Genomic DNA, 26,571 nt, shown 5'->3' with positions numbered 1-26,571 from the left:
ACAAATAAAACTATAAACACCAAACCATTTGCATCAAACATATATACTCCAGAAAAAAACAATGTGCAATAACATAAGACTAAAAAATGAGCATAAGAGTAGTTTAGAACAAGACCTTCAAGCATTAGAAGTCCACACAAACAGGCTAAATGGAATAACAGGTCATAGGTTTTATTTATTGAATATCTATAGCCCATATTATCTAAAGAATCTAAGCAGGTTGCATAAAATAAGAGATATAAAATCACATAAAACAATATTAACAACAGAGTATTCATATACCACAAAAATACAGTATTAATCACATTTAAGACAACAACCATCAGAGACAAGCAAATGCTTGCTGAAGTAAGTGTGCTTTTAATAGCCTGCTGGATGAAATTAATTATGAAATTAATTATGTCATTAGTCTTAATTCAAGTGGCAGTCTGTTCCATAATGTAGGACCAGCACCTCCTTGGGTGCACTGCTGGAGCCCGACCGCCCGGAAGAAGTCAGTGGATTAGGAAAGCATGTCGGGTGATATGTCTAATGCAAAGTTAGCCTTCTTGGGCAGCACAGGCGTGTATACTTAAGACATAGTTAAAATGCAGCCACTTCTCATATAAATACTACCCTGCTGAATATATATCATTCAGCTTGCATTGCTCGTAGGTGGTTTGTGCAGCAGCGATGACTCGATCCAGAATGTCCTGTTGGTTTTGTAATGGGTGTGGACCTTCTTCACTTCTCGCCTTTGGAGGGGGCAGTCTTCTTATCCAATGCTGACCTGACTGATTCAAGCACCCACATGAAAATCAAAGACAGGCTTTCAGCAGGGAAGGCTGATGTCATCTTGAGTGATATGGCACCCAATGCCTATGGCATTCGAGACCTAGACCACCAGAGACTTGTTTCTATGTGTCTGTCACTTCTTGATCTGGCCCAGAGTATTCTTAGTCCTGGCAGAACCCTTCTGTGCAAACTGTGGGATGGAGGGAAAAGCAGTGTTCTGCGAAACAGGCTGGTGCAGGTTTTCCAGGATGTGAAGACTGTGAAACCACAGGCTAGTAGGAAAGAGTCTGCTGAGACCTACTTCCTGGCAAAATCTTACCAAAAAGAGAGACTTCACTAGAGACACCCTATATTTGTTCACACCAGAGCCTGCAAAGGCCTCTCCGGTACTATGTAAGCCACATTGAGCCTACAAATAGGTGGGAAAATGTGGGATACAAATGTAATAAATAAATAAAATAATTGCGCCTGATCGTCCTCTAAATGGTTTGATGGAAGGAGGGGACACCTAATAAGCACATCTCCTGCAGTCTCAGTGTTCTAGAACAGTGTTTCCCAACTCCAGTCTTGAAGTACCCCCTGCCAGTCAGGTTTCAGGATATCCACAATGAATATGCATGAACTTGATTTGCATACTTTGCCTCCATTATAATCAAGGTCAGTCACTCACACTTAGATGTTATCATTTTCTCATTTCAACTCAAAAACTTCCATATATATCTCTCAGATACATGATACTCTTTTCATAGAACTTTTTATAACAAAGAAACTATCAAACACATCACTCCAATATAGTGTCACACTGGGGATTCAGATCTGAAGGATAAAATATATTAAATTTTAAAAAATAGCCTCAGTGTAACAGGGAGCCTGACTTTTATGCTCCACTGTAAATATTACCATCACAGGCTTCCACCACCTTCCGAAAAAAACACAGAGAAAAACTCCCAGAATATTTCAAAAATTCTACAGAAGTGCAGCCTCATAGGATTTTCACAGTCTGTGGGGTTTCTCAAAAATTAAAGTGTCCAATTTATATTATCCTTCTGGCAAAAAATGTCCAATTTCCTTGTTTCTCGACAGTGGGAAATCCTTCTGTTTCGCTATCTTCATCAGGAGAAATACATAGCAGTGCATAAAAAAACTGCTTTACAAATTATCCATAGCACTTTAATGTTGGAGAAACCCCATAGACTGTGAAAATCCTATGAGGCTGCACTTCTGTCAGGACAATTTGGATGTTCTGAGCTAAGTAAAGTTTACTTTTTGTCAGAATTAGAATCCATTCATTAGTAAGGATGGAAGTTTAAGCAATTCTAGCAATGTTATAAGAGTTTTTGCTCTATTTTGAGTTTTCTTTACTTGCAGGAAGGCTTCTCTGTTTGAATGAGGATTTAGTCTAGTGAGGGATTGCTAATTAGTGTCTATTTGGGTGATTTATATTCAATCATTTTTATTGACATAAAAAGAAAACAAAGTAATCCACATCAACAGGTAAGTAGCAGATTGGACAATAACATAATTACTTCACTGTTATTCTATCACCAAACATCATCATCAATTTTTAGTTTTCTCCCTTCCCTCCCTTGAGATTCCAGCTGATGCCGAAGGCACAATCCCGATCGGGGAATCCCCAGGGGACTTGACTCTGATGTCCCCCCAGGACCCCCCAGAACGGAACATCCTTATCAACTCAATCCCACCCTCCCCTCCCTGAAACTCAGTAAGTATCCTGGGAAAGAATGTCCGGAGTTCCATGAGCCAGTCAAATGTTCAAGAGGGTACTTTTAGCTGATGGGGGCATAGAGTCCAAAAACGGGCCCCATCTCGAGCAGAATTTATCCAACTCCGTCGCATTTCCATCTTTTATCATCATTCTCTCTGAACGCAGTAGTTGCACCATCCGCATTCGCCAAGACTGGAGTGAGGGGCCTCTTGAAGATAACCAGTCCACTAGAATAGTCTTTTTTGCAATCAGTATGGCTCGCTGAACAAATAGAGTGAGCCCTCTTGGCCGGGGAACCTGTAAACAAGGCTTCCCGAATAACAACATCGGAGAGCGTGACCATCTAGTTCTCCACAAAGAAGAAACCCGACTTAGTAAGGTTATCCAAAAATTTTTCACTGCTGGGCAAGTCCAATACATATGCCCTAAAGTCGCTCCAACAAAATGACACTTACGGCATGCTCCATCAGGGGAAATCCCCACATGAAACGCCTGCCGAGGCGGCATGTGCATCCGGAACACAAAGCGGTATTGTAATTCCCAGTAGTCTGCTGAAGGCGACCCTCTGTTAAGGGCCAACACATGTTCTTTAAGTAGTTCAGCTGAGATGACTGCCTCCAAGTCTCTGCTCCAAGCCTCCGCATATTGAGTAAAATCGGGCTCTGCAGCTGTGTCTTTGATATGTCGGAGGTGAAACCTCAATGGAACCTTTTGCTGTGCTCCCAACGAAAATGCCATTGGTAATTCCTCCTGTACGTCCTCCGCCAAGGCCTCCCAAGACAAGCTCCTCATGTAGTGACGCAACTGCCAATAATGGAAATAGTCTTTAGGGCGGAGAAGGCCACGCTCTTGCAGCTTCTGAAATGATTGCAGCTTTCCTTCTCGCGTTAGGATCTGGAAGATATAGACCACACCTTGCGTCTTCCATTGTTCAAAAATTTTATATATCAAACCAGGTTGAAACTCAGGGTTCCCGCAGATTGGAAGCAATGGAGTAACTCTTGAGGAAAATTGATGTAGTCTACAAATCCAGCTCCATGCTCTGCGTGCCTGCGGCAGTATATTTGAGATGTGTAGTAGTGGAGAGGCCCCTCCACTCCCATGCAGGCAACTACTGAAGTTTGTGGGTGCAAACAGCCGTAGTTCCATTGTGGTGGCTGAGAAATCCGCAGAGTTACGGAACCAGTCTGTAACATGTCTCATTGCACAAGCAATCCCCAAGTGTCTCACACTCTGCAAGCCCATTCCACCATATTCCTTCGGGACATACATACTTTCCAGTGGGAATCTCGATTTTTTCCCCCTCCACAAAAATTTCCTCAACATTCCATTCACTCGTTTCTCATCCCTATTAGTGAGGTGTAGGGGCAAAGTTTGAAACATATATGACCAGCAGGGAATAATCATCATGTTGTACAATGCTATACGCCCTGACAGAGAAATAGGAAGGCCCCGCCACTGCTCAAGTTTTCTTGCTGTGTCTTTCATTAATTTTTGGATATTTATCTCATACAAATCACTTAATGTGTTAGGGATTAAGACACCCAAATATTTCATCTCTGTCTTTGCTCTCTGTAGAGAGAAATCGTCTAGGCCGGGGCCATCCAGTCGCACAGGTAACCTCATTATGCGTGATTTTTCCCGGTTGATTTTAAACCCTGACAGTATACTGAACCCTTCTATCTCCTCGAGCAGCGCTGGTAATGCCACCCTCGGGGATTCTGATATTATCAATAGATCATCCGCGAAGGCTAACACTTTTACTTTATCTCCACCAACCATCACCCCTGGTACCTTCTCTCCCTGTTGTATAGTTTTAATCAGGGGTTCAATAGATAGCACAAAGAGAAGCGGAGAGAGGGGGCATCCCTGCCTAGTCCCCCTCGCAATAGAAAATTGTTGTGTTCTAGACCCATTCACCAACACTGCCGCTCGAGGATTGGAGTATAGTGACTGGATGGCCCCATAAAACCAACCCCTCACACCTACGTGCCTCAACACCGCAAACATATAGTCCCATCCCACTTTATCAAAGGCTTTTTCAGTGTCCAGGCTAACCAGCATCGCCTCACCGCCTGAACGCTGAATCTGGGCCTGAGCCAACAGTAGCCGTCTCACATTGATTCCTGAATGCCTATTACGAATAAAACCTACTTGTTCCTGACCAATAAGACTAAGTAAACACGCCTGCAATCTATTTGCTAATAGTTTAGCTAAGATTTTTGTGTCGACATTAATTAAAGAAATGGGCCTAAAAGAACCAGCCTGATTCTCTGGTTTTCCTGGTTTCAATAGCAAGGTTATCAATGCTTCATTTGCATAGGCCGGGAACTGCCCCTGGGCCACTACCTCCTCAAAATATGAGTGCATGGGGCCTACTATGTGTGGGCCTAGGATTTTGTAGAATTCACTCGAGAAGCCATCCGGGCCTGGAGCTGAATTCGCAGGGAGAGACTTAATTATATCTTGCAGTTCCTTTCCTGTGATAGGCCTATTCAGGCCCTCCAGCTCTTCTGCTTTCAGTGTCGTCATTCTAGCCCTTCTCAAATATTCTGTCACAGACTCCAATGATGGCGGGGACATATTTTTATATTGGTCACTATAGAATTGTTGGAATACCTTTTTTACTCCTTCCCTCCCATTCTGAATATTCCCAAATTTATCTTTCACAGCCACTATCGCTCTAGGCCCACCCCAGGCTTTGACTACTCTTGCTAACATGGCACCTGATTTATTCCCATATCTCTGGAAACGGAATTTCCCAACCGTCAGGGCTCTCAACGCTCTCTCATGTAATAATGAATTTAAAGTTACTTGAGTTACTCTCATCTGCTCCTTGTTATAACTCGATGGAACCGCCACAAATCGCCGTCTGGCTTTCCCCAGTCTGCGTTCTAGATGTATAATTGCCCCATTAATTTTCTTTTCCCGCTTTGCAGTAAACACAATCACCGCCCCCCTCAGGACCGCCTTCGCTGCTTGCCAGAACAATTGGGGATTATCCCTATGTTCTTTATTAAATTGTGAATATTCCTCCCAACTCTTCTGCAAATATAGTTTAAATTTTTGGTCTGTTGCTAAATACGAAGGAAATCTCCACCTTCTTCCCCCATCCCCCAGGTCCTTATCCTCTAGATCTAGCCATACCAAGGAATGATCCGAAATCTCCTCCGGACCTATCTCTACCTTTATCACAGAGGGAAACACCCTGCGGTCCACCAACATGTAATCCAGACGTGAGAGAGTCCCATGAGCCCTAGACAGGTGAGTATACTCTCGCACTTCTGGATGTAATGTGCGCCAAGAATCTACCACTCCAAGCGACTGAATAAACTGTGACAATGCCCTCACCTCTGGGCCTCCTTTGATCGCCCTCCTAGGAGATGAGCAGTCCAAACCAGGGTCAGCCACTAAATTGAAATCACCCATCACTAGCAGTGGCAGAGACCCATGTGGGAGGCACAGCTGAACAAGGTGATCATAAAAAGCTCTATCATACAGATTTGGGCCATATAGCGCCATTACTAAGTACTCCACATGCTGTAACCAAAGACGCACTATCACGTATCTCCCCCCTGGGTCGCTGCTCACCAAATGAGTTCTTGCCACTACCCCCTTTCGGATTAAGATTGCAACCCCTCCTTTCCTTCCCTCAGCCGCTGCTCCGTGTACCTCACCCACCCAGGTTCTCTTCAGCTTTTGCAATTCCTCCTGAGATAGTCTCGTCTCCTGAATACAAGCCACATCTGCATGATGCCTCTTTAAGGCCTGTAGAATCTTTGCCCTCTTAATTGGGGAAGTGATGCCCCCTACATTCCATGTTATAAATCTAGTTCGAGCACCCCCTTTTCCAGTGTAAAGTTATTCCTAGTGTTATCAAACTGCTTTGGTAAATTGGGAGACTCCAGTGCCCAGCTCCACCCGAGCCTCCCCGTTTTAACCCCAAATATCTCTGGAACTTTCCCCGTACATCCAATCCCCTTCTTTCTTTAATTCCCTTTTCCCCCTTCTCCTCCCCCCTCCCTCCTCCCAAACTTCCCCCCCTACCCTTTATTCCTCCCCCCTTTATCGTCTTTGACCTCTCCCTTCGCAACTTCTACTAGGAGAGCTCCGGTCAACTGATGGTGGGGGGGCCCCCCTCCCCCATCCCCTTCCTCTTTACAATCTTTCAGCCTAGCTGAGACAAAGTTATATTAATTTCCATATCATCAAGCTGATCAATCCATAGACTGGTGGGTTGTGTCCATCTACCAGCAGGTGGAGATAGAGAGCAAACTTTGCCTCCCTATATGTGGTCATGTGCTGCCGGAAACTCCTCAGTATGTTCTCTATCTCAGCAGGTGGTGGTCACACACAGCAGCAGCTCTGGCTAGGCCTCCAAGCCTAATCCTTAGGTTTTGTTGAGGCCTGGGGTTGAGGGCTCTTTTGAGCAAGTGCAAACCTGGTGGTGCCAGGTCCCTCCTTTTCTCCCCCCTCCCGCTGGCTCCGTTTAAAAAAAAAAAAAAAAAAAAAATTTTTAAACGTCTTTAAAGGCGTTTAATTCGACGTTTCTTTAAACGTTCATTGCAGCTACTCACTGGGACACCAGTTCGTTACAGCTCGGAGCGGCAAGCAGGTAATTTTACCTTTTTATAGCGGGCAGGGGGTTCCCCGATTCTTCTCCTCGTGGCAATGGCGTCGGAGGGCGAGGGCGCAAAGGGTCGCTCCCCGGATCGCTGGAGCGCTTCTAGAGGGGATGCGGGGGTTTTACAACCTGATTCGCCCTTGATGGGTGATAGTTTAGTGACCGATGAATGTCCCGGTCGTTCCTCCGGCGTGGCGGTTTTTTCCCGCCATAAACGCCCATCCCCCGCTCCTCGCCTCCGCCATCTTGGCCGGCCACGCGGCTCGGACGGCTTCTTCGGGGCCGCCCTTGAGGTTGGAGACATTAATGCCATGAACGCCCTTAATTTGGGCGACGGCACAAAAGCGGCTAAAGTTAAGCGCCATTCTTCCCGCGCGGCTCCTTCACGGAGTTTCGCGCCGGACGCCATTTTGGATGTGCAGCATGTCTCTCCCCCGCTATTGCGAGCGCCGGTTGAGAGTGCGTCTAGGGCTGTTGCCCAGGCTGCGGAAGTGCACAGTCTGGGGGGTTTCTCCCCCGAGTTTGTTTTGCTGCTGCATCAGGCTTTCCTCATGCAAAACGCTGCCCCTGCTCCCTCTTCTGATAAAGAGGTTGAGGTTCCCAGAGGTAAACGCCCTCGGGTTGATTTCCAGGCCTTGGAGGACTTTTGTCTCCTCCGATGTAGATGAGGGCAGCGTGTCTGAGGTCTCCCAACGATCCTTTGCGGATTCCTTGGAGGAGATAGATCCCCGCTCGGATGGAGCGGATGACCCCTCTGCAGCGCGGCTTTTTAGCCCAGAGGATTTGCCCAACCTGTTGTTACAGGCCATGGACACTTTGAAGATTTCCTCTCCGGAGGACGTCTCTCCCTCAGCCCCTGTTGGCTCTGCCATTATGCTGGGGACGAAGCGCCCGCCTAGAACCTTCCACGTGCATGATGCCATGCACACCTTAATTGCGGCTCAATGGGATGTCCCGGAAACGAGCCTTAAAATGGCTAGGGCTATGTCCCGCCTCTATCCTTTGGCAGTGAGTGAACGTGAGGCCTATCTGTGGCCTACCGTGGATTCTTTAATCACTGCGGTGACTAAGAAAACGGCGTTGCCGGTGGAAGGTGGCACGGCCCTAAAGGACGCCCAAGACAGAAGATTGGAGGCGGCCTTAAGGTCGTCCTTTGAGGCAGCTGCTTTAAGTTTGCAGGCCTCAGTTTGCGGCTCCTATGTGGCCAGGGCGTGCCGGACTATGGTGCAGCGGGCTTCCCCCTCGGATCATTCCTTGAGGGCTGATTGGCCAGCCCTGGAATCGGGCTTAGCCTATTTGGCAGACTTGCTGTATGATGTCTGGAGAGCCTCAGCTAAAGGCATGGCTCAGACAGTCTCTGCGCGGCGGTGGCTTTGGCTGAAACATTGGTCTGCTGACCACGCCTCTAAATCCCGCCTGGCTAGATTGCCTTTTAAAGGCAAGCTGCTCTTTGGGGTCGAGCTGGACAAAATCGTGACCGATCTCGGCACGTCTAAGGGCAAGAAATTACCAGAGGTCAGGGCTCGGGTTAGTACTCGTCCCGATACCTCCAGAGGACGGTTGCAGGAAGCCCATCGGTACCGCCCGGGCAAGTCGGGTTCCTCTGCCCCCTCTTCCTTCAAGAGGAATTTCTCCCCCAAGCAGCATTCCTTTCGCAGAGACCGCCGTCCCGGAGGTGCTCCCTCCGGTCCTCCCCCAGGGTCTCGTACCCAATGACGGGGCCTTGGTCCACGCCCCAGTGCAGATTGGAGGACGGCTGTCCTCGTTTCTGGGCGAGTGGACCACTATAACTTCAGACGCGTGGGTGCTGGAAGTCATCAGAGACGGCTACAAGCTAGAGTTCTGCCAACCCTTAAGAGACGGGTTTGTACTCCCTCCCTGCAAGTCTCCGGTCAAGCTGTGGTAGTGCAGCAGACCTTGGACAACCTGATCCGCCTGGGTGCGGTCGTTCCGGTGCCAAAAAATCAGATTGGCAAGGGACGTTACTCCATTTACTTTGTGGTTCCAAAGAAAGGAGGTTCTGTCCGGCCTATCCTCGACCTCAAAGGGGTCAATCGGGCCTGGAAAGTGAGGCACTTTCGCATGGAGACTCTCCGCTCTGTTATAGCGGCAGTGAAGGCAGGAGAGTTCTTGGCTTCCTTGGACATCAAGGAAGCGTACCTGCATATTCCCATCTGGCCTCCTCTCCAACACTTTCTGCGTTTTACAGTCCTGAGACGACACTTCCAGTTCAGAGCCCTCCCTTTCGGGTTGGCTACTGCTCCGCGGACCTTTTCCAAAGTAATGGGGGTCATAGCGGCCTTCCTGCTAAAGGAAGGAGTACAAGTCCATCCTTATCTGGACGACTGGTTGATCCGAGCCCCCTCTTATGCAGAGTGCGGCAAAGCTATGGACCGGGTAGTTGCTCTTTTGAGCTCCCTGGGATGGATCATCAACTGGAAGAAGAGCCAGCTGCGCCCGACTCAGTCCCTGGTGTATCTGGGAGTTCGATTCGACACCCAAGTGGGCAGAGTGTTCCTGCCAGACAATCGGATTGTCAAGCTTCAGGCTCAGGTGGACTAGTTCCTAGTAGCCTCTCCTATTCGGGCTTGGGACTACGTGCAGCTGTTGGGCTCTATGACGGCCACGATGGAAGTAGTGCCCTGGGCCAGGGCTCATATGAGACCACTACAGCTATCTCTGCTGCTGCGCTGGACTCCGATGTCGGAGGATTATGTTGTGCGCCTTCCCGTGGACCCAGCAGTGCGCAAGGCGCTGAGCTGGTGGACGCAGACAGACAAGTTGTCTGCAGGATTGCCTCTGGTGACCCCGGAGTGGATTGTCGTCACGACAGACGCCTCTTTGATGGGCTGGGGAGCCCACTGCTTGGGAAGGACAGCGCAGGGGCTCTAGTCTCCTGCAGAGGCAAGTGGTCTATCAACCTCCTGGAACTCAGAGCCATTCGGTTGGTGTTATTGGAGTTCATCCCGGTACTGGTGTTGAAGCCTGTACGGGTCCTGTCGGACAATGCCACGGCTGTGGCCTATATCAACCGCCAGGGAGGTACCAAGAGCGCCCCTCTAGCCAAGGAGGCTATGAGTCTTTGCCAGTGGGCGGAAGCGAACCTGGAGCAGCTTTCAGCGGCCCACATTGCCGGAGTCATGAATGTCAAGGCGGACTTTCTCAGTCGCCATACCTTGGAGCCCGGAGAGTGGCAACTATCTGCTCAGGCGTTCTTGGACATCACGAAGCGCTGGGGCCAGCCGAGCCTAGATCTGATGGCGTCATAGGCCAATGGCCAGGTGCCGCGCTTTTTCAGCAGAGGACGGGACCCTCGATCCCTGGGAGTAGATGCTCTTCTCCAACAGTGGCCGACACAAGAGCTCCTCTATGTGTTCCCGCCCTGGCCCATGTTGGGCAGGGTGCTAGACCGGGTGGCAAAGCATCCCGGCAGGGTAATCCTGGTGGGTCCGGATTGGCCCAGACGTCCCTGGTATGCGGACTTGATCAGGCTCTCAGTCGACGATCCTCTGCGGCTGTCAGTGGAGCAGGGCCTGTTACATCAGGGTCCCGTGGTGATGGAGGATCCCTCTCCCTTTGGTCTTACGGCCTGGCTATTGAGCGGCAGCGTCTGAGGAAGAAGGGCTTCTCAGACAAGGTCATCGCCACTATGCTGAGAGCGAGGAAGCGCTCTACTTCTACTGCTTACGCCAGGGTTTGGCGTATCTTTGCAGCATGGTGTGAAGCAGGCTCACTTTCTCCCTTCACTGCTCCAATTTCTTCAGTGTTGGCGTTCCTGCAAGAAGGTCTGGAGAAAGGCCTGTCGCTCAGTTCCCTTAAAGTCCAGGTAGCGGCTCTGGCTTGCTTCAGGGGCCGCCTGAAGGGTGTTTCCCTGGCTTCGCAGCCAGATGTGGTGCGCTTTCTCAAGGGAGTTAATCACCTGCGCCCTCCTCTGCACTCAGTGGTGCCTGCGTGGAATCTCAACCTGGTGCTAAGAGCATTGCAGAAGCCGCCTTTGGAACCCTTGTCGAGGGCATCTCTGAAAGACCTGACGTTGAAAGCAGTCTTTTTGGTGGCTATCACTTCAGCCAGAAGAGTTTCCGAGCTCCAGGCGCTCTCATGTCGAGAGGCTTTTCTGCAGTTCACTGAGGCAGGAGTGACTATTCGCACAGTGCCTTCCTTCCTGCCCAAGATTGGTTCTCGCTTCCATGTGAATCAGCAGCTCTGTCTCCCTTCCTTTCGTAGGGAGGACTACCCAGAGGAGTACTCCGCTCTTGAATATCTGGATGTGAGACGAGTCATCTTCAGATACTTGGAAGTGACCAATGATTTCCGGAAATCGGATCATCTGTTTGTCCTGTTTGCAGGTCCTCGTAAGGGTCTGCAGGCTGCTAAGCCTACAGTGGCAAGATGGGTCAAGGAAGCCATTGCAGCGGCTTATGTGGCCGCGGGGAAGGTGCCGCCTATCCAGCTGAAGGCCCACTCCACGAGAGCTCAGGCGGCCTCGATGGCGGAGGCCGGATCCGTCTCCTTGGAAGAGATATGCAAGGCGGCAGCGTGGGCTTCGGCTCATACATTCTCCAAGCATTACCGTTTGACTGTGGCTGCACGGGCGGAGGCCCGGTTTGGAGCTTCAGTGTTGAGGTCAGGGATTTCTATGTCCCGCCCTGGGTGAGTACTGCTTCGGTACATCCCACCAGTCTATGGATTGATCAGCTTGATGATATGGAAGGTAAAATTATGTATAATCATACCTGATAATTTTCTTTCCATTAATCATAGCTGATCAATCCATAGCCCCTCCCAGATATCTGTACTGTTTATATTCTGGTTGAATTTTAGGTTCAAGTTTAGCCTTCAGTTACTTCAGGAGGACTTCGTGTTCAAGTTCTTCTTTCACTTGGATTCTTCAAGAGTTGAGACGAGTTTGTGTTACAGTGAGCTGCTGCATTCCTCTCCCCTCCGTTTTACGGGGCTGGATTGAGACATAAATTCTGCCGGCACTCCCTCCCGCTTCGTGCGGCTGTAGGGCAGCTTTGTACCCCTCCCGCTTCGGCGGTGTTAGGGTCAGTCAGCTCCTCCCGCGGTTGCGGTTGCAGGATAAGCCAGATCCCCCCGCATCGGCGGGTGTGGTGTCCCTCCCCCGCTCCGCGGGGATGAGCTGGACGGATTCCCCTCCCCCACTTGTGTGGGGATGAGCTGGGTTAATTCCCCTCCCCCGTTTCGGCGGTGGTGAGCTGGGCAGAGTGTCCCTTCGTGGGTGTAATTCTCTAAGTGCTGAGTCCTGCGGATGGAGCTTTGATATCGACATACTGAGGAGTTTCCGGCAGCACATGACCACATATAGGGAGGCAAAGTTTGCTCTCTATCTCCACCTGCTGGTAGATGGACACAACCCACCAGTCTATGGATTGATCAGCTATGATTAATGGAAAGAAAATTATCAGGTATGATTATACATAATTTTACCATATTTCAAATCAACATATCTGCAAACATACAGATCCATATTAACTCCATAACATTTAACCATATTATAACTTTATGCAAGATTTACTCTCACTGCATTACCGCTCCAGCGGGCCTGCACCTTAATACCAGCTTAACCTGCCACTGCTCATGCATGCCCCTTTCAGCCATCTTGGCTCGGGGAGGATATGGAGTTGTCCGGCAGGAGAGATTGAGCCTCTTCTGGAGAGTGATACCTCTTCCAGCCCCCCTGTTCCAATACTTTAAGTTGGGCTGGGTACAATAGCATGAATCTTTGGTTTTTCGTTGCTAAGTGGCGGCACAGAGGTCCAAATGCTTTCCTGCGCTCCTGAAGGGCGGCTGAATAATCCTGAAAGATTTTTACTGCTGATCCGTCAAATGTAAGGGAGTCCCATTTGGATCTAGCGCCTCTCAAAATTTCTTCTTTGTGTAAAAAATTATGGACTTTTATGATGACTACCCTCGGTCTGTTTCCCCCTTCGATTCTCCTGCCCAGACGGTGTGCTCTCTCCAGACACAGAGGCCCACTGCTGTCCGATAGGGCAAACTCAGATTTTAGCCAACTCTCCAATTGTATGGGTAATGCTCGGTCTGATATCGATTCAGGGATTCCAATTAGGCGCAGGTTAGATCTGCGAGATCTATTTTCTAAGTCATCTAAATGTTTTGCCTGGGCTCGCAGCAGGTTTTGTAAATCTTGCAACTGCGTTCCTCTGTCCGTGCTTAAGTCCTCCAGCTCTGACACCCGTAGTTCTAGTTCCCCAGTCCTCCTCGTTGTGTCCCCCAAAAGCGATTCTACTCCCGCTATTTGGTCGGATAACTTTGGTAGTTCCGGCTTCATAGCCTCTCTCACCGCTTCCGTGATCTGTTGCAGTTGTAGCGGGTGAAATTGTGGAGGCTGCTCCGGGGTCTGGCTAGGCGCCATCTTGGATTCTTCTATCCCTCGATGTTTCTCAGCTGTTTTTTTCGCCGATTTCGCCGCTGTAGCCCTCGTTTCTTTTGTTACAAAGATATCCATGTATGTGCGCTGGTTAAGCTTAAATTTTTTGCAGTTATCGTTCGGTTTTTTCTTCGATTTTCAGGGAATGTAGGAGGGGGAGCCCCGGAGAGAAGACAAGTGCGACTTCCTCTCTCTCAGTCCATCACGTGACCGCCTTATTTGGGTGATTTATATTCATAGTGAGATCTAGTGTTGTGGGTATTTGGATCTGTATTGTGTTAAATTGTGTTACCCTCCCTTCTGTTTTTTAAACACAGACTTTTCTCCCACTTCTTTAGAATTTTTGAAATATTCTGGGAGTTTTTCTCTGTGTTTTTTTCGGAAGGTGGTGGAAGCCTATGATGGTAATATTTACAGTGGAGCATAAAAGTCAGGCTCCCTGTTACACTGAGGCTATTTTTAAAAATTTAATGTATTTTATCCTTCAGATCTGAATCCCCAGTGTGACACTATATTGGAGTGATGTGTTTGATAGTTTCTTTGTTATAACTACACACTCGTTGCAGATTGTTTATTTGATAGAACTTTTTATTCAATTTGATACAAAATGTGTCATAATATCAGGACCTGCATCAACTTGGCCATGTTTTGCCATAGCTCGTCAGGACAACGGCATTAAAAATAATACACAATACAAATATTGTACATAAGCCATACTAAAAGCTTTTAAATATTTTTTACAAATACCTGTTACCACATGCTACTTACTCCCAGCGTTTTCTCATTTAACAAGGAGGTGATAGTTCCTCTGTGTAAGGATATGTGGAGGGGCATAATCGAACGGGGCACCCAAGTTTTCCTGAGGGCGTCCTCGCAGGACGTCCCCGCGAAGGGGCGGGGAAACCCATATTATGGAAACAATATGGGCGTCCATCTTTCGTTTCGATAATATGGTTGGGGACGCCCAAATCTCAACATTTAGATCAACCTTAGAGATGGTCGTCCCCGGTTTTCGGCTATAATGGAAACCGAGGATGCCCATCTCAGAAACGACCAAATCCAAGCCATTTGGTTGTGGGAGGAGCCAGCATTCATACTGCACTGGTCCCTTTGACATGCCAGGACACCAACCGGGCACGCTAGGGGGCACTGCAGTGGACTTCAGAAAAAGCTCCCAGGTGCTCCCTTACCTTGTGTGCTGATCGCCCCAAATCCTCCCAAATCCCACTCCACACAGCTGTATACCACTACCATAGCCCTTAGGGATGAAGGGGGGCACCTAGATGTGGGTACAGTGGGTTTTGGAGGGCTCACATTTACCACCACAAGTGTAACAGGTAGGGAGGGATGGGCCTGGGTCCGCCTGCCTGAAGTGCACTGCAGTACCCACTAAAACTGTTCCAGGGACCTGCATACTGCTGTCATGGTACGACATTTGAGGCTGGCAAAAAATATTTTTAAAGTTTTTTTTTTTTTTTTAGGGTGGGAGGGGGTTAGTGACCACTAGGGTAGTAATGGGAGGTCATCCCCAATTCCCTCCGGTGGTCATCTGGTCAGTTCGGGCACCTTTTTGAGGCTTGGCCGTAAAAAAAAAAGGACCAAGTAAAGTCGCCCAAGTGTTCGTCAGGGACGCCCTTCTTTTTTCCATTATCGGCCAAGGACGCCCATGTGATAAGCACGCCCCAGTCCCGCCCACTATGCTTCCGACATGCCGCTGTGAACTTTGGTCATCCCTGCGACGGAAAGCAGTTGAGGACACCCAAAATCGGCTTTCGATTATGCCGATTTGGGCGACCCTGGGAGAAGGATGCCCATCTCCCGATTTTTGTCGAAAGATGTGCGCCCTTCTCTTTCGAAAATAAGCCTGAGAGTGTCACTTCTGCATGTGATTAAATTTAGTCTCCAAATTAGACAACTCCTGCAACACTAAAATCTGAGTAGCTGCTTCAACAGGGCCATCAGACACCCAAGTAGATCTAGTTGTTTACTACAGATACATCCTTATATCCAGCTACCAATTTAAAATGTTTTCTCAATTGTAATTTCTGGAAAAAATCTATTTATCACTATCCAAACTTTAAATGCATCATAAGGTACTGTTCACAGACTTTTAAAATCCCCTAATCCATCAAGGGACTTGTATTCTATTTATTGGCACATGATCTTTTCCAGTTCACAGTTGGCAGTCATTAGCACTCCCTCAGCTGAGGCCCTATCTGTTTTCTTTATCAATACTTTATTAGCCTCCCTTCCTCCTTCTCTCCCACCTTTTTCCTCTGCATCTTCACCGTCCTTTTCCTCTTGCTCTGGTTCTGCTACCTGTTCATCTTTTCACACTCAAACTTTATTTTCTTTAAATAAGACTATATCAACCATGAAACCCACCTATTGAGCTCGGGATCCTATCCCATCAACTTGGCTAAAACTACCCACCCTAGGTTTACTTCCTACACTCCTGTCATTAATCTTAGCCTGTCATCTGGACAATTTCCTGATCTCTGGAAAAATGCATTAGTTTGCCCCATCCTGAAGAATCCCAATTTAGACCCCACTACTCCCAGACACTATCGTCCAATATCAAATCTCTCTTTCATGTCAAAAGTTTTAGAAAAAGTGGTATTCCATCAGCTCACTTCTTATACAGATAAAATCTTTGTTTTGCATCCTAGACAATCAGGATTCAGACCTCACCACAGTACGGAAACTGTGATGACCGCTCTCCTTAGTGAAATCCACAGTTACCTGGGCCAATATAAAATTGTTCTGGCTATTTCTTTTGATCTTAGTGCAGCTTTTGACCTCGTTAACCACTCTTTGCTTCTCTCCCATCTGTCCTCTATTGGTATCTCGGGAGAAGTCTATAACTAGTTTAACTCATTTCTCTCAAAACATTCTTTCCAGGTCCACACAGCATCCTCTATTTCAGTGACTAAGGAACTTCACTGTGGTGTCCCTCAGGGCTCAATTCTTTCCCCTCTTCTATTTAATTTATTTTTAAGCCCTTTAGCTACTCTCATCCAGTCACTAGGAATTTCAGTTTATTATTATGCAGATGACATTCTTCTTATTTACCCTACCTATCCAAGTTATTCCACCCTCCCTGTGATTACTGCCTTTAGAGGTGCTTAGATGCAGTTGCTAATTGGTTAAGGGACCACTGATTAGTTCTCAACCCAAAAAAGATGGTAGCTTGTTGGTTTACTGTTTTTCCACAACTCCCTCTATGCCCCTCACTTTGTTCAGATCACTCCGGCTGCTAGTTTCAGATATTTGGGAATTATCTGGGATTCTGCCTTCTCTTTCAAGCCTCAAATCGCACATCTGTCTAAAATATGTCTTTCTTTTTTGGCAGCTTTGAGCTGTTTGTCACTACTTCAGCCACAAAGATTATCATGCACTACTGATGCCTTTCTTTACTGCATGGCTAGATTACTGTAACATTGTCTTTGCAGGCCTACCACGTCATCGCTGAAAAAGCTACATGCACTAAAAAAATACAGCAATCAGGCTATTATGCCATGCCAGATGCTCAGATCACACTACTCCTTTACTGAAACAGCACCACTGGTTACCTATCAAACAATGTATTACTTACAAGATAGCCATTTTAACGTTCCATGCTTTTCGACTTGGGCTCCCCGACTATCTTGGCTGCCTCACAATCCCTTATTCCCCTCCCGTGTTCCTTAAACGACTATCACCTGGTCCTTCCCGGTCCTAAAATAGCTCACTATGAATCAACCAGACAGAGCACATTTTTTTTCCTTGGTTCTCATGTTTGGAATAACCTCCTTTTCTCTCTCCACTCTAATCCCTCTTTCAAGAACTTTAATCTTTCTTAAAGACTTGGCTATTTAAGCAGACTTTTGAAAAACCAGACTGATCAGCTCTTTTTGGATTACCCAGTAGGAGGCATTAGCTTCTTTTCTCCCTCTTCCTGTCCCTCCCTTTTCTATATACCCTAGTATGACTGCTAAACTTTCCTGTTAAATTATGGGGTTCTTTTCAAATTTTCCTTTAATCTTAGTTTGTACACCACTCTGTACTGTTTTGTTAGCTAGGGCAGTCTGGCAAGTTACAACAAATTATAAACTACAATGCCTAGTCCCAATTCAAGAACTTCACATTGTTGGGCAGACAATTGAACATCTGCCACACACACTATTGTTGATCTTTGATTTGTCTGATTCTGGTCTTTGGACCCAGAGGATTGTCTTGTATTGCTACTTGGTGAATTGTCTTCCCTCTGTTGGCCCCTCCTCTTCTGTTTCCTAAAAAAAACCTTGATCCTGTCTCTGTTGCATATTTGTGTGATCATCTTTGCCACCACTATTAAACTTGCCAGACGATGCAGTGAATACATTATTGCTAGGCACCTTGAATGTACGTTCTTTATTCATCCAAAAATACACATGATTAGTCTGATAGTTCCTTTCATCTCGCTTGTATTTCTTTATTTTACCTTGTCACGTGTCTTTAAAAGCATTAAGTTTGTTTATCAATTCCTGATATTGTTTACCAAAATTTGTAAATCTACTGACTGTTTCAAAGTTTCCTTAGCCATATTTCGAATGAAGGAAAACTCTGGAATGAGGGGGCATACGATGAAGTTAAGGAGAAATAGGCTTAGGAGGAATCTAAGAAAGTATTCATTTACAGAAAGGGTGGGGGTTGTGGAGACGAGGACTGTGTCAGAGTTTAAGAAAGCATGGGACAAGCATGTAGGAACCCTTAGAAAAAGGAGGAGTTAAGGGTTATGGAGGATGGGCAGACTGGATGAGCCATTTGGCCTTTATCTGCCATTATATTTCACTGTTTCTATATCAATTTCAGTTTTTAACTCATTTTCTACTTTAGCATTATTCTTAGAATTCAAAAGCATCAGATCTTACTGTATTTGTTGAGAATGGCATTCCATTTATTAATGAACGACACATCATATGTAAATAACTTGGGCTTAATAACCCTCAGTAACCCTCTCGGGATCATGCGGCATTTTACATATTGACCCATGGTGTTCCTACGAAGTTTAGCTCTCACCAGACATTTAGAAAGCTCTTCCAAATCAAACCATTATACACTTGCAATGCCAGGGTTACATCATCCAACAAGGTGGAATGCTGCAAAATTGCTGCTTCCTGATCTGCTGAGTAACTGAATACTTCCAGCTCTGGTTGGGCCATACTGGAGACCAAACTAAATGATAAATCCAAAATCAAGCAGTCTCAATTTTAATAGATGGGGGCTTCCAATAAAATCATTTGCTCATCCCAGTGCTCAAAAGCTTCCACGTATATGTCTCAGGTACATGATACTCTTTTCATAGCTGTCTTGAGCACTGGGATGAGCAAATGATTTTATTGGAAGCCCCCATCTATTAAAATTGAGACTGCTTGATTTTGGATTTATCACACCTAGATGTTAGCCAGAACTTGCATAAATTATAGAATATTATAATTTAGATGCATATTTGCATGCTCCTTCGACGCTCTGCCCAATCTCCACCCATGCGAATGCCTACTGGGAAAGTATACACCATCAAAACATGGTGCATAGTTTTCTGCTAGTTGTGGTTCTGCAGAGGTGATTTATGTGTGTTCCTGCTGCTGAAAGCTAGTTGGCTTCTTATAGAATTTGTACTGAGTTGAGCACCCCCAATTATTTTGAAAATTTGGCTCCTATGATTAAGCCTAGGGAAGGAGGAAGACTGAGCTATAAGGGAGATTGAACCCAGTGAGGGGGCAAGGGTGAACTGGGATGGGGGGAACAAGCCTAGAGAGGAGGATAACCAGTGAACTGGAGGGCAGACTGAACCTTGGGAGTAGGGCATGGGCGAACTGGAGAGGAGAATGAGTCTGGGGAGGAGAGCAGAAGTAAGCTGAAGGGAGTCGAGCACAAGTAACTGCTGTGGTCAGCTGGAAACCAAGTGAGCTTAGTAATCAGACTGAATGGGGCAAGAATGAACTGGAGGATCAAGTATGCGCTGGAAGGATCGAGCTTCTGGAGGGGGAAAATTTGGAGCGGTTTCAGGCTTTGTGGAGAGGAGTTAGGCCTTAGGATGTCCTTTTCAGTATTTGTAAGCAAATTCTGCAAAAAAAAAAATCTTTTAGCCATAATTCTTTTCTATATTGTATTTTATGTTATTTACTAATCAAAGTAACAATCCAGAGGGTCAAAGAGACTACATTAATCAAACAATGTAAACTCTTCTCAGTCTTAGATTCAACGTGTATAATTATTTAATCTAACACATCTGCAAATGGAGCATGATTAAAACTGGGAGGATAAAGCCCCAGATCCCCTCCTCCACTTCTTATTTACTTGATAGTAGTAGGCTTTAAATGGGGTATGTGTTTATGTCACGGGCATAAAAAACCTCCACAATTATAAAAATCATTAAAACTCCACGTAATCTTAATTGGTTCTGGCTACCCACAAAATAGTGACTTAATCTTAAAAATCCCAAAATAACTTAGTTTTCATTCACAAGTGCTTTCAATCCACATCTGTCGACACACTGACTGCGGCCAGAGTTTCGCCTTCCAGCTATTTCAAGGTGCTGCAAATTATGTCTAAATCATAAACTATGTGTTATCCACAAACTCAAGTGAAAAAAACACACAAAGTGATAAAAACAGAAAATCCAAACAGATTAATCCAAACAACTTATATTGTGTTTAAAATCTAAATACTCGCCAGCCTTTTTTTGTGTTATGAGTTTCTCAGCATCACTGGGTCTCATACTATTGGCTTCGGGTTCTTTTCCTTATCACTTCATCTTTAACAATTTATTTATTTATTTTTAATTGAAATATCCAATACTGCTCTCTCTGTAGTAAAAGTTTGGAAGATCTAATACATTTTCTTCATTGTGATCAATTGCACAACACAACATAGAAAAAGTGTGTTTCTTCTCAATGCAATGTAACACCATAGGAGGTTCCTCTCTCTCTCTCTCTCTCTCTCTCTCTCTCTCTCAACACAACATAGAAAAAGTGTGTTTCTTCTCAATTCAATGTAACACCATAGGAGGTTCCTCTCTCTCTCTCTCTCTCTCTCTCTCTCTCTCTCTCTCTCTCTCTCACAACACAACATAGAAAAAGTGTGTTTCTTCTCAATTCAATGTAACACCATAGGAGGTTCCTCTCTCTCTCTCTCTCGCTCTCTCTCTCTCTCTCTCTCTCTTTATACAGCGTTTGTGTTCTATCAAACAAGTCCTCAGAGCTTGTGTTGTCTGTCCCATATATAAACTTTCGGGCAGGGACAAATGATCACATACACTATGTGATCAGTAGCACAGGTTGTACAGTGTTTAAAAAAAACCCTTTTTATTGATCACCAGATCTTCAAACCAAATATATATCTCCAACATATTTTCACATCGTTTGCAACCATGGCATCTCACATGTTGTCCCTGTGTTTCAATAGAAATTCTTCTGGATCTCTCTTTGTCAGATGGACTCAATTCCTTTAAATTTCGATTTCTACTAAATGCAATGCTTAAACTCAAAACAATAAAGCCTGGTTCATTAGACATGATGTGCCAATATTTCTCAGAATTCTCAACACTTTTTCTATTCCAGGTGTATATTGTTCTCTGGGCATTCTCTGAGTGCCCTTTAGACAGCCTGCAAGAAATTGTTTCTCACTGAAGAAGATTTTGATTTCAAAACTTATTTAAGAATTTCGAAGGGCTAGTTTTTAAACCACATATACATAGGCTCCGTTTTCATCTCCTATTTATAGAACATGTCTGTTACTTCAGCTTATTGTATACTCCTTATTAGAAGGCAACCTTCTGAATAAACATGCAAAATGTTATTATTATTATTATTACAGATAATGGAAAACCTCCTACCCTGGTGACCAGTATGATAGATTACAACATGCCAATCACAATGGCCTACATGAAGCACATGAAGCTGCAACTACTCAATTCACAGCATGATGAGGTAAACCTGAAGGCTGTATCATTGTTCACAGGGAAACAATTTTGTTAATATTGTAGGGATACTTATCAAAGCTAATAAACTTTACCAATATCTGCTGTATTCCCATTGAGAAGGCAACTCTCCTTAAATGTTTCCATCAAAACCAAGAAAAATAAAGCCTGTTATTTAAACATTTTGTGGTTCTTGAGTACAAAGAGTTTGCTTTAAATGAGCTGTCAAGGGAAAAATGGGGAAATGCAAAGTGTATCTAGTCAAGAGTGCTCATTAGCATCTTTGTAAGTGCCTTGTGGTGAGAGATTCACATTCATAAGGACATTAGTAACTACATCATTGGTTGCTTTACTTGCTGTTAAAGGGTAAAAGCATAAGGAAATATACAGTTTTTTGTCAACTGTTGTTCTATAGGCTGTAATCACTGAAGGAACTCTAGTGGAAGTTTAATTGAAAAAGTGCAGATTTCTGTGAAAGGGAGTGAGAAACCCAAGCTTGCTTTTTTAAATTAGTGAGATGCATCCCAGTTATCCCATGGGAATGGCAATCTTCACCTTTCAAATAGATAACATAATAGAAATGTGATAAAGAAAGACTTCTAGAAATTAAGAGTAACAGAGAAGGCAAAATTCAGCTGAAAAACCTACACATAATTTGAAATGGCTAAGTTAGGCATTTTAAATTACAGTATGTGGATTTTCAGCAGAGCTATGCATTACTACTACTACTTATTACAGTGTGAATACTGAAAATGCTGACATAATTTTAAACAGATAACTTATTCATTTAGAGCTTCTTTTACAAAGCCACGCTAGTGATTCCTGCATGGCAAGTGAGAGGAAGCCCATTCAATTTATATGGGCTTCCTCTCATTTACCGCACAGGAATCGCTAGCACAGTTTTGTAAAAGAATCCCTTAATATTATTCCTCCTCTTTCTGCTTTCAGACTGAACACATAACATATAAGGAATGCAATTAGTTTTCACCGGTGTCTGCATAAGTTTAAACTCTATCTCTGAAACACCCCAAATCCTGTCCCAATGTAAAATGAATAACTCTAGCTATTTAGTTGGCAATTCTATAAGTTGCTTCTCTTTTAAGTGCCCCAGTGTGGGAGGGAAGTACCCATTAACATCTAAGCACATGGATTCCATTATGGAATTTTAGCATAAATCCACATTGATGTGCCTACTGTAAACGTAGGTGCAACCAGGTAAATGGCAGGTGTAAATGGGCCGCCTATGTGCAGTATGCAGTGCATGTAACTTAAATTCTCCAAGGATAAGCAGGACCTTGACATCATCCAACAGAGCTCGGTGTAGTGCTTTCCTGCCCAGTGTGAGCATGTGACTAGCAGTCTTCGTTCCTCTATGGAGGACAGAGGTCATGTCTAGTGGATCTTTTTAGCATGTCAATTTATGGGTTATTTCTCAAAATGCCTTCCTCTACGGTACATATTTTTTCATTTTCTTTATTTTTTTCATTATTCTTCCTTGCCCCTTAGTTATTTTTAGTTTTTTCTTCAAGTTTAAGTTTCCTTCATTTTTTCATGGCTCATGAGGCCTGCTTAGGTTCAAGCACCCATCAGGGAATTCCTCTATTTTTTTGTGAAGACATTTTTTTTCATCCATCACAATTGAGCCATTTGATGTCACCTTGGCTATTTTCCCCTTGATGTCTCAGAAAATTCCCAGTGGTTTCAAACAGTACTCTAGTTGCAACAGAGTCATCTGTGGGACTGACCCCCATAGTTGCTGTCTATTGTGCTTAGGCCCTGACCGTGAGACCTCTAATTGTGTTCTCTGTTTTAAAATGCAGAAACTGAGTCAAAAAAACAGAGGCCCAGCACAAGAGAATTTTTGGTACTTTTAAGACTGAGACATTGGCATCAGAAGCATCGGTCCCCATGGCTGGAGGAGCTGCATTGGATACTGGGGATGCACCGGTGGTGAGGGTTTCCCCCTCCCTTGACATTGGGCACCAGTAGGGCCCAAGTGAACTGGTTGGCACCAGACCTGATACCGAGGACGGGCTTGGATTCAATATCATCCTTATCGACACCGAGGGACCCCATTGTCATGCATCGAGTGAAGGCAAAGAAGTACCAACATCGGTCCCCTTCAAAGCACACTGTCAGAAGTCCCAGGTCATCTGTACCCCCAATACCTGAGAAGCATCAGGGCTATGAGGGCTGCTCCCCCTCTGAGGAGTCGGTGCTGATCCGCCAGTCTCCTGATCACCGGGGCCAGCCTTCCGATTCATCACTGGCATTTTTGCAGGCATTCTCCGAACCGACACTGGCCCCACCTTTACCAGTGCCTGCTTCAGAAGAACGGTTCTGTGCCATGTTATAGGAGGACTTGGAGTAGATCTTGACCTACCACAATGCATAGGCTCCGAGGGCATCTATACTAACCTTGGCTCTGCCCTAGCTGATCCTAGAGGCCCACACCTTGACTGTCAAGTATGTGTCGAGACTGGCACCTATGAGTGGGCCATCATTGGGAGTGCTCCTCTCCAGCCCATCGGGAGAGGAAGCTCCCCTGATGTCCAAGTCAGGACTTGCCCCTTGGCGCTCATGCCCTGAGTCTAGACATCTGTCTAGTCACCCAAGACAGTCACAGACTCAGCCTTCTCCAGAAGAATTCTACGCTGAGTCGGAGTCCAACTGTTTCTGGGTGTCTGACATAGAACCAGAGGGCGTCCCGAGGAGGCCTCCTGTGGCCCGCCTTCAGATCCACCTCCGCCTCATGGAAAGGAGAAAATCCCCACCAGAATATTTCTCCTTTGTTGACTTTTTTGATGGAAATGGCTAGGGCCATTCCATTTCATTTTGAAGTTGAGGAAGAGCCCAGGCCAGTATTTTGGATGTCCTTGATTATGAGGGCCCCCTGAAGAGACCGTGACAGTGCCCATACATGACATCCTGTGGTAGGCACAGGTGGAGAATTGGGAGACTGCTCTCTCTGTGGAGCCAGTTCCTAAGAAGGTGGACTCCATGTATAGCATCCAGAAGGCTCCTGGATTTGAGAAGGTCCAACTCTCCTACCAGTCTATGGTGATTATATCTGCTCTCAAAGGAGCTAAGTGTTCTAGGACCTAAGCCTCAGTGCTCTTGGGGTGAGATGCAAAGATCTTGGAGTCTTTTGAGAGGAAGGATTACCAAGCTCCTATGCTTGTGTCCCGCATCAAAGCCTACGAACTCAACATGAGCATTTGCTTGTGGGACTTGGTGCACAGTGTACTGGAGTTTACAAACTCACTGCTTGCGGATAAGGCTGCAGAACTCCGTGAGTAGGTAGCTAAGCAGAAGGAGTGCTGAAAGCACTGTGCCCAGGCAACCTATGATGCTTTTGATGTGGGGTCCAGGCTTTCTGCATTAGGTAATGGTATGCACAGACTCACCTGCCTGCATGTATCAGACCTAGAACCTGTTCTGGGAAGCTGGTCGACGTCCCCTATCAAGGTGACAGTCTTTTTGAGGACAAAGTGGAGGAGGTCATTGACTTCATCAAGAAGAGAACTGACTCCATGAAAACCATCTCTCTGCCTACTTCTGCACCCTCCTCTTCTTTGAGATATATAGGCAGAAACCAGAGGAGAATCTACTGCTTGCAAATGTGTAGGTATACTCCTCCAGCCCGAAATTCCCAGCAGCACTCCAGACCTCGACAGCATAAGGCCAAGATGTCCCAGCCTGCACCCCAGTCAAAGCAAGGATCAAGCTTTTGAATGGTGGCAGGAGAGCATAGCTGCAGTAGAAGTGACCATCCCAGATGGTCTACCAGTAGGAGAGAGGCTGAAAGTTTTTCCATTTCAGATGGCTTCTTATAACCTGAGACCGGTGGGTTCTCAAAATAGTCTGGGGGTTATGTCCTCAATTTGAATCAGATCCCTCTAAATTGTCCACCAAGAGTGTCTTTGTACAGCTCTCAGCACCAGACAGTGCTTGCAGAGGAGCTCTCCTACTTTCTATAGGCCCATGTGCTCGAACCTGTTCCAGCAGGAGAAAAAAGGAAAGGGATTCCTAGACTTAAGGGCCATGAACAAATATCTAGTAAAAGAAAAGTTCAGGATGTTTCCCCTGAGCACCCTACTTCCCATGATTCAGGCAAACAATTGCCTATGCTTCTGAACTTAAATGATACTTACACCCACATACTGATTTACCAGTCAAAGCAAGTATCTCAGATTCTAGGTGGGGAAACACCACAACCACTATCGCGTCATACCACTTGGCTTCGCATCCAATCCCAGAGTGTTAATAAAATATCCAGCTGTAGTCACAGCATTGCTACACAGGCTAGGAGTCCATGTGTTTCCCTTCCTAGACAATTGACTGGTCGACTCCTTTTGGGAGGATGCTGAAGAATCAGTGCAGAGAACTATTTGGGTGTTGGAGCTAGTACAGTTTGTTATCAACTACATAAAGTCCCATCTTCTCCTGGTACAACGATTGGAGAACATTGGAGCTCTACTGGACATGGTTCAATCTCAGGCCTACCTACCACAGGGGCAAGCAGATGCTTTAGTTTGCATCATCAGCAGGTCACGGCTGATGTTGAGGTTGTTAGGCCACATGGCCTTTATAGTGCATATATTGTCCTTGGCACACCTCCATTTGAGAGTTGCCCAATGGACCCATGCTTTTCAGTGGTGTCAAGCCACCGAGGACCTTGTGAATGTCATCTCAGTCACACCGGAGTTGGCTCAGTGGATTCTCTTGTGGACAGTTCAGTCAATTTGACACTAGGACTTCCATTCCAAATTTCCATTCTCCAGCAGATTTTGATCACAGATGCATCCAACCTGGTCTGGGGAGCTCATATGCAAGGGATTCAGACCCAGAGGTACTGTCTGCTCAGGAGAACAAGGTTCACATCAATCTCCTTGTTCTGGTGATCTGGAGCGCAATAAAGGCTTTCAGAGATTAGCTGATGAACCAAATTGTTCTAATCCAGACAGTCAGTTTGTCATGCACTATGTCAGCAAGCAGGGAGTTATAGGCTCCTACCCCTTGTGTCAAAAAGCAGTTGAGAAGTGGCAGTGGGCCACCAGCCATGGCATGATGCTCCAAGCCACATTGCTGGTGAG

At 45.9% G+C, this 26,571-nt stretch overlaps 1 protein-coding gene across 1 annotated transcript in view; it reads left to right on the top strand.

Moving 5' to 3' along the window:
- The window catches only part of LOC115459239 (nucleolar protein 4-like), a 66,899-nt gene extending 45,366 nt beyond the window's left edge, over positions 1-21,533 (top strand). The window contains exon 4 of the mRNA XM_030189097.1: positions 21,373-21,533. Within this exon, the coding sequence (XP_030044957.1) occupies positions 21,373-21,533 (161 nt within the window). The remainder of the gene's footprint in view (positions 1-21,372) is intronic.
- The last annotated feature ends 5,038 nt before the right edge of the window (positions 21,534-26,571 follow it).

This window comes from Microcaecilia unicolor, unplaced genomic scaffold (genome assembly GCF_901765095.1).
Source record: "Microcaecilia unicolor unplaced genomic scaffold, aMicUni1.1, whole genome shotgun sequence".
Lineage (NCBI taxonomy): Eukaryota > Metazoa > Chordata > Amphibia > Gymnophiona > Siphonopidae > Microcaecilia > Microcaecilia unicolor.
The sequence above is the reverse complement of the archived record's forward strand: the minus strand, read 5'-3'. Positions and strand labels throughout refer to the sequence as shown.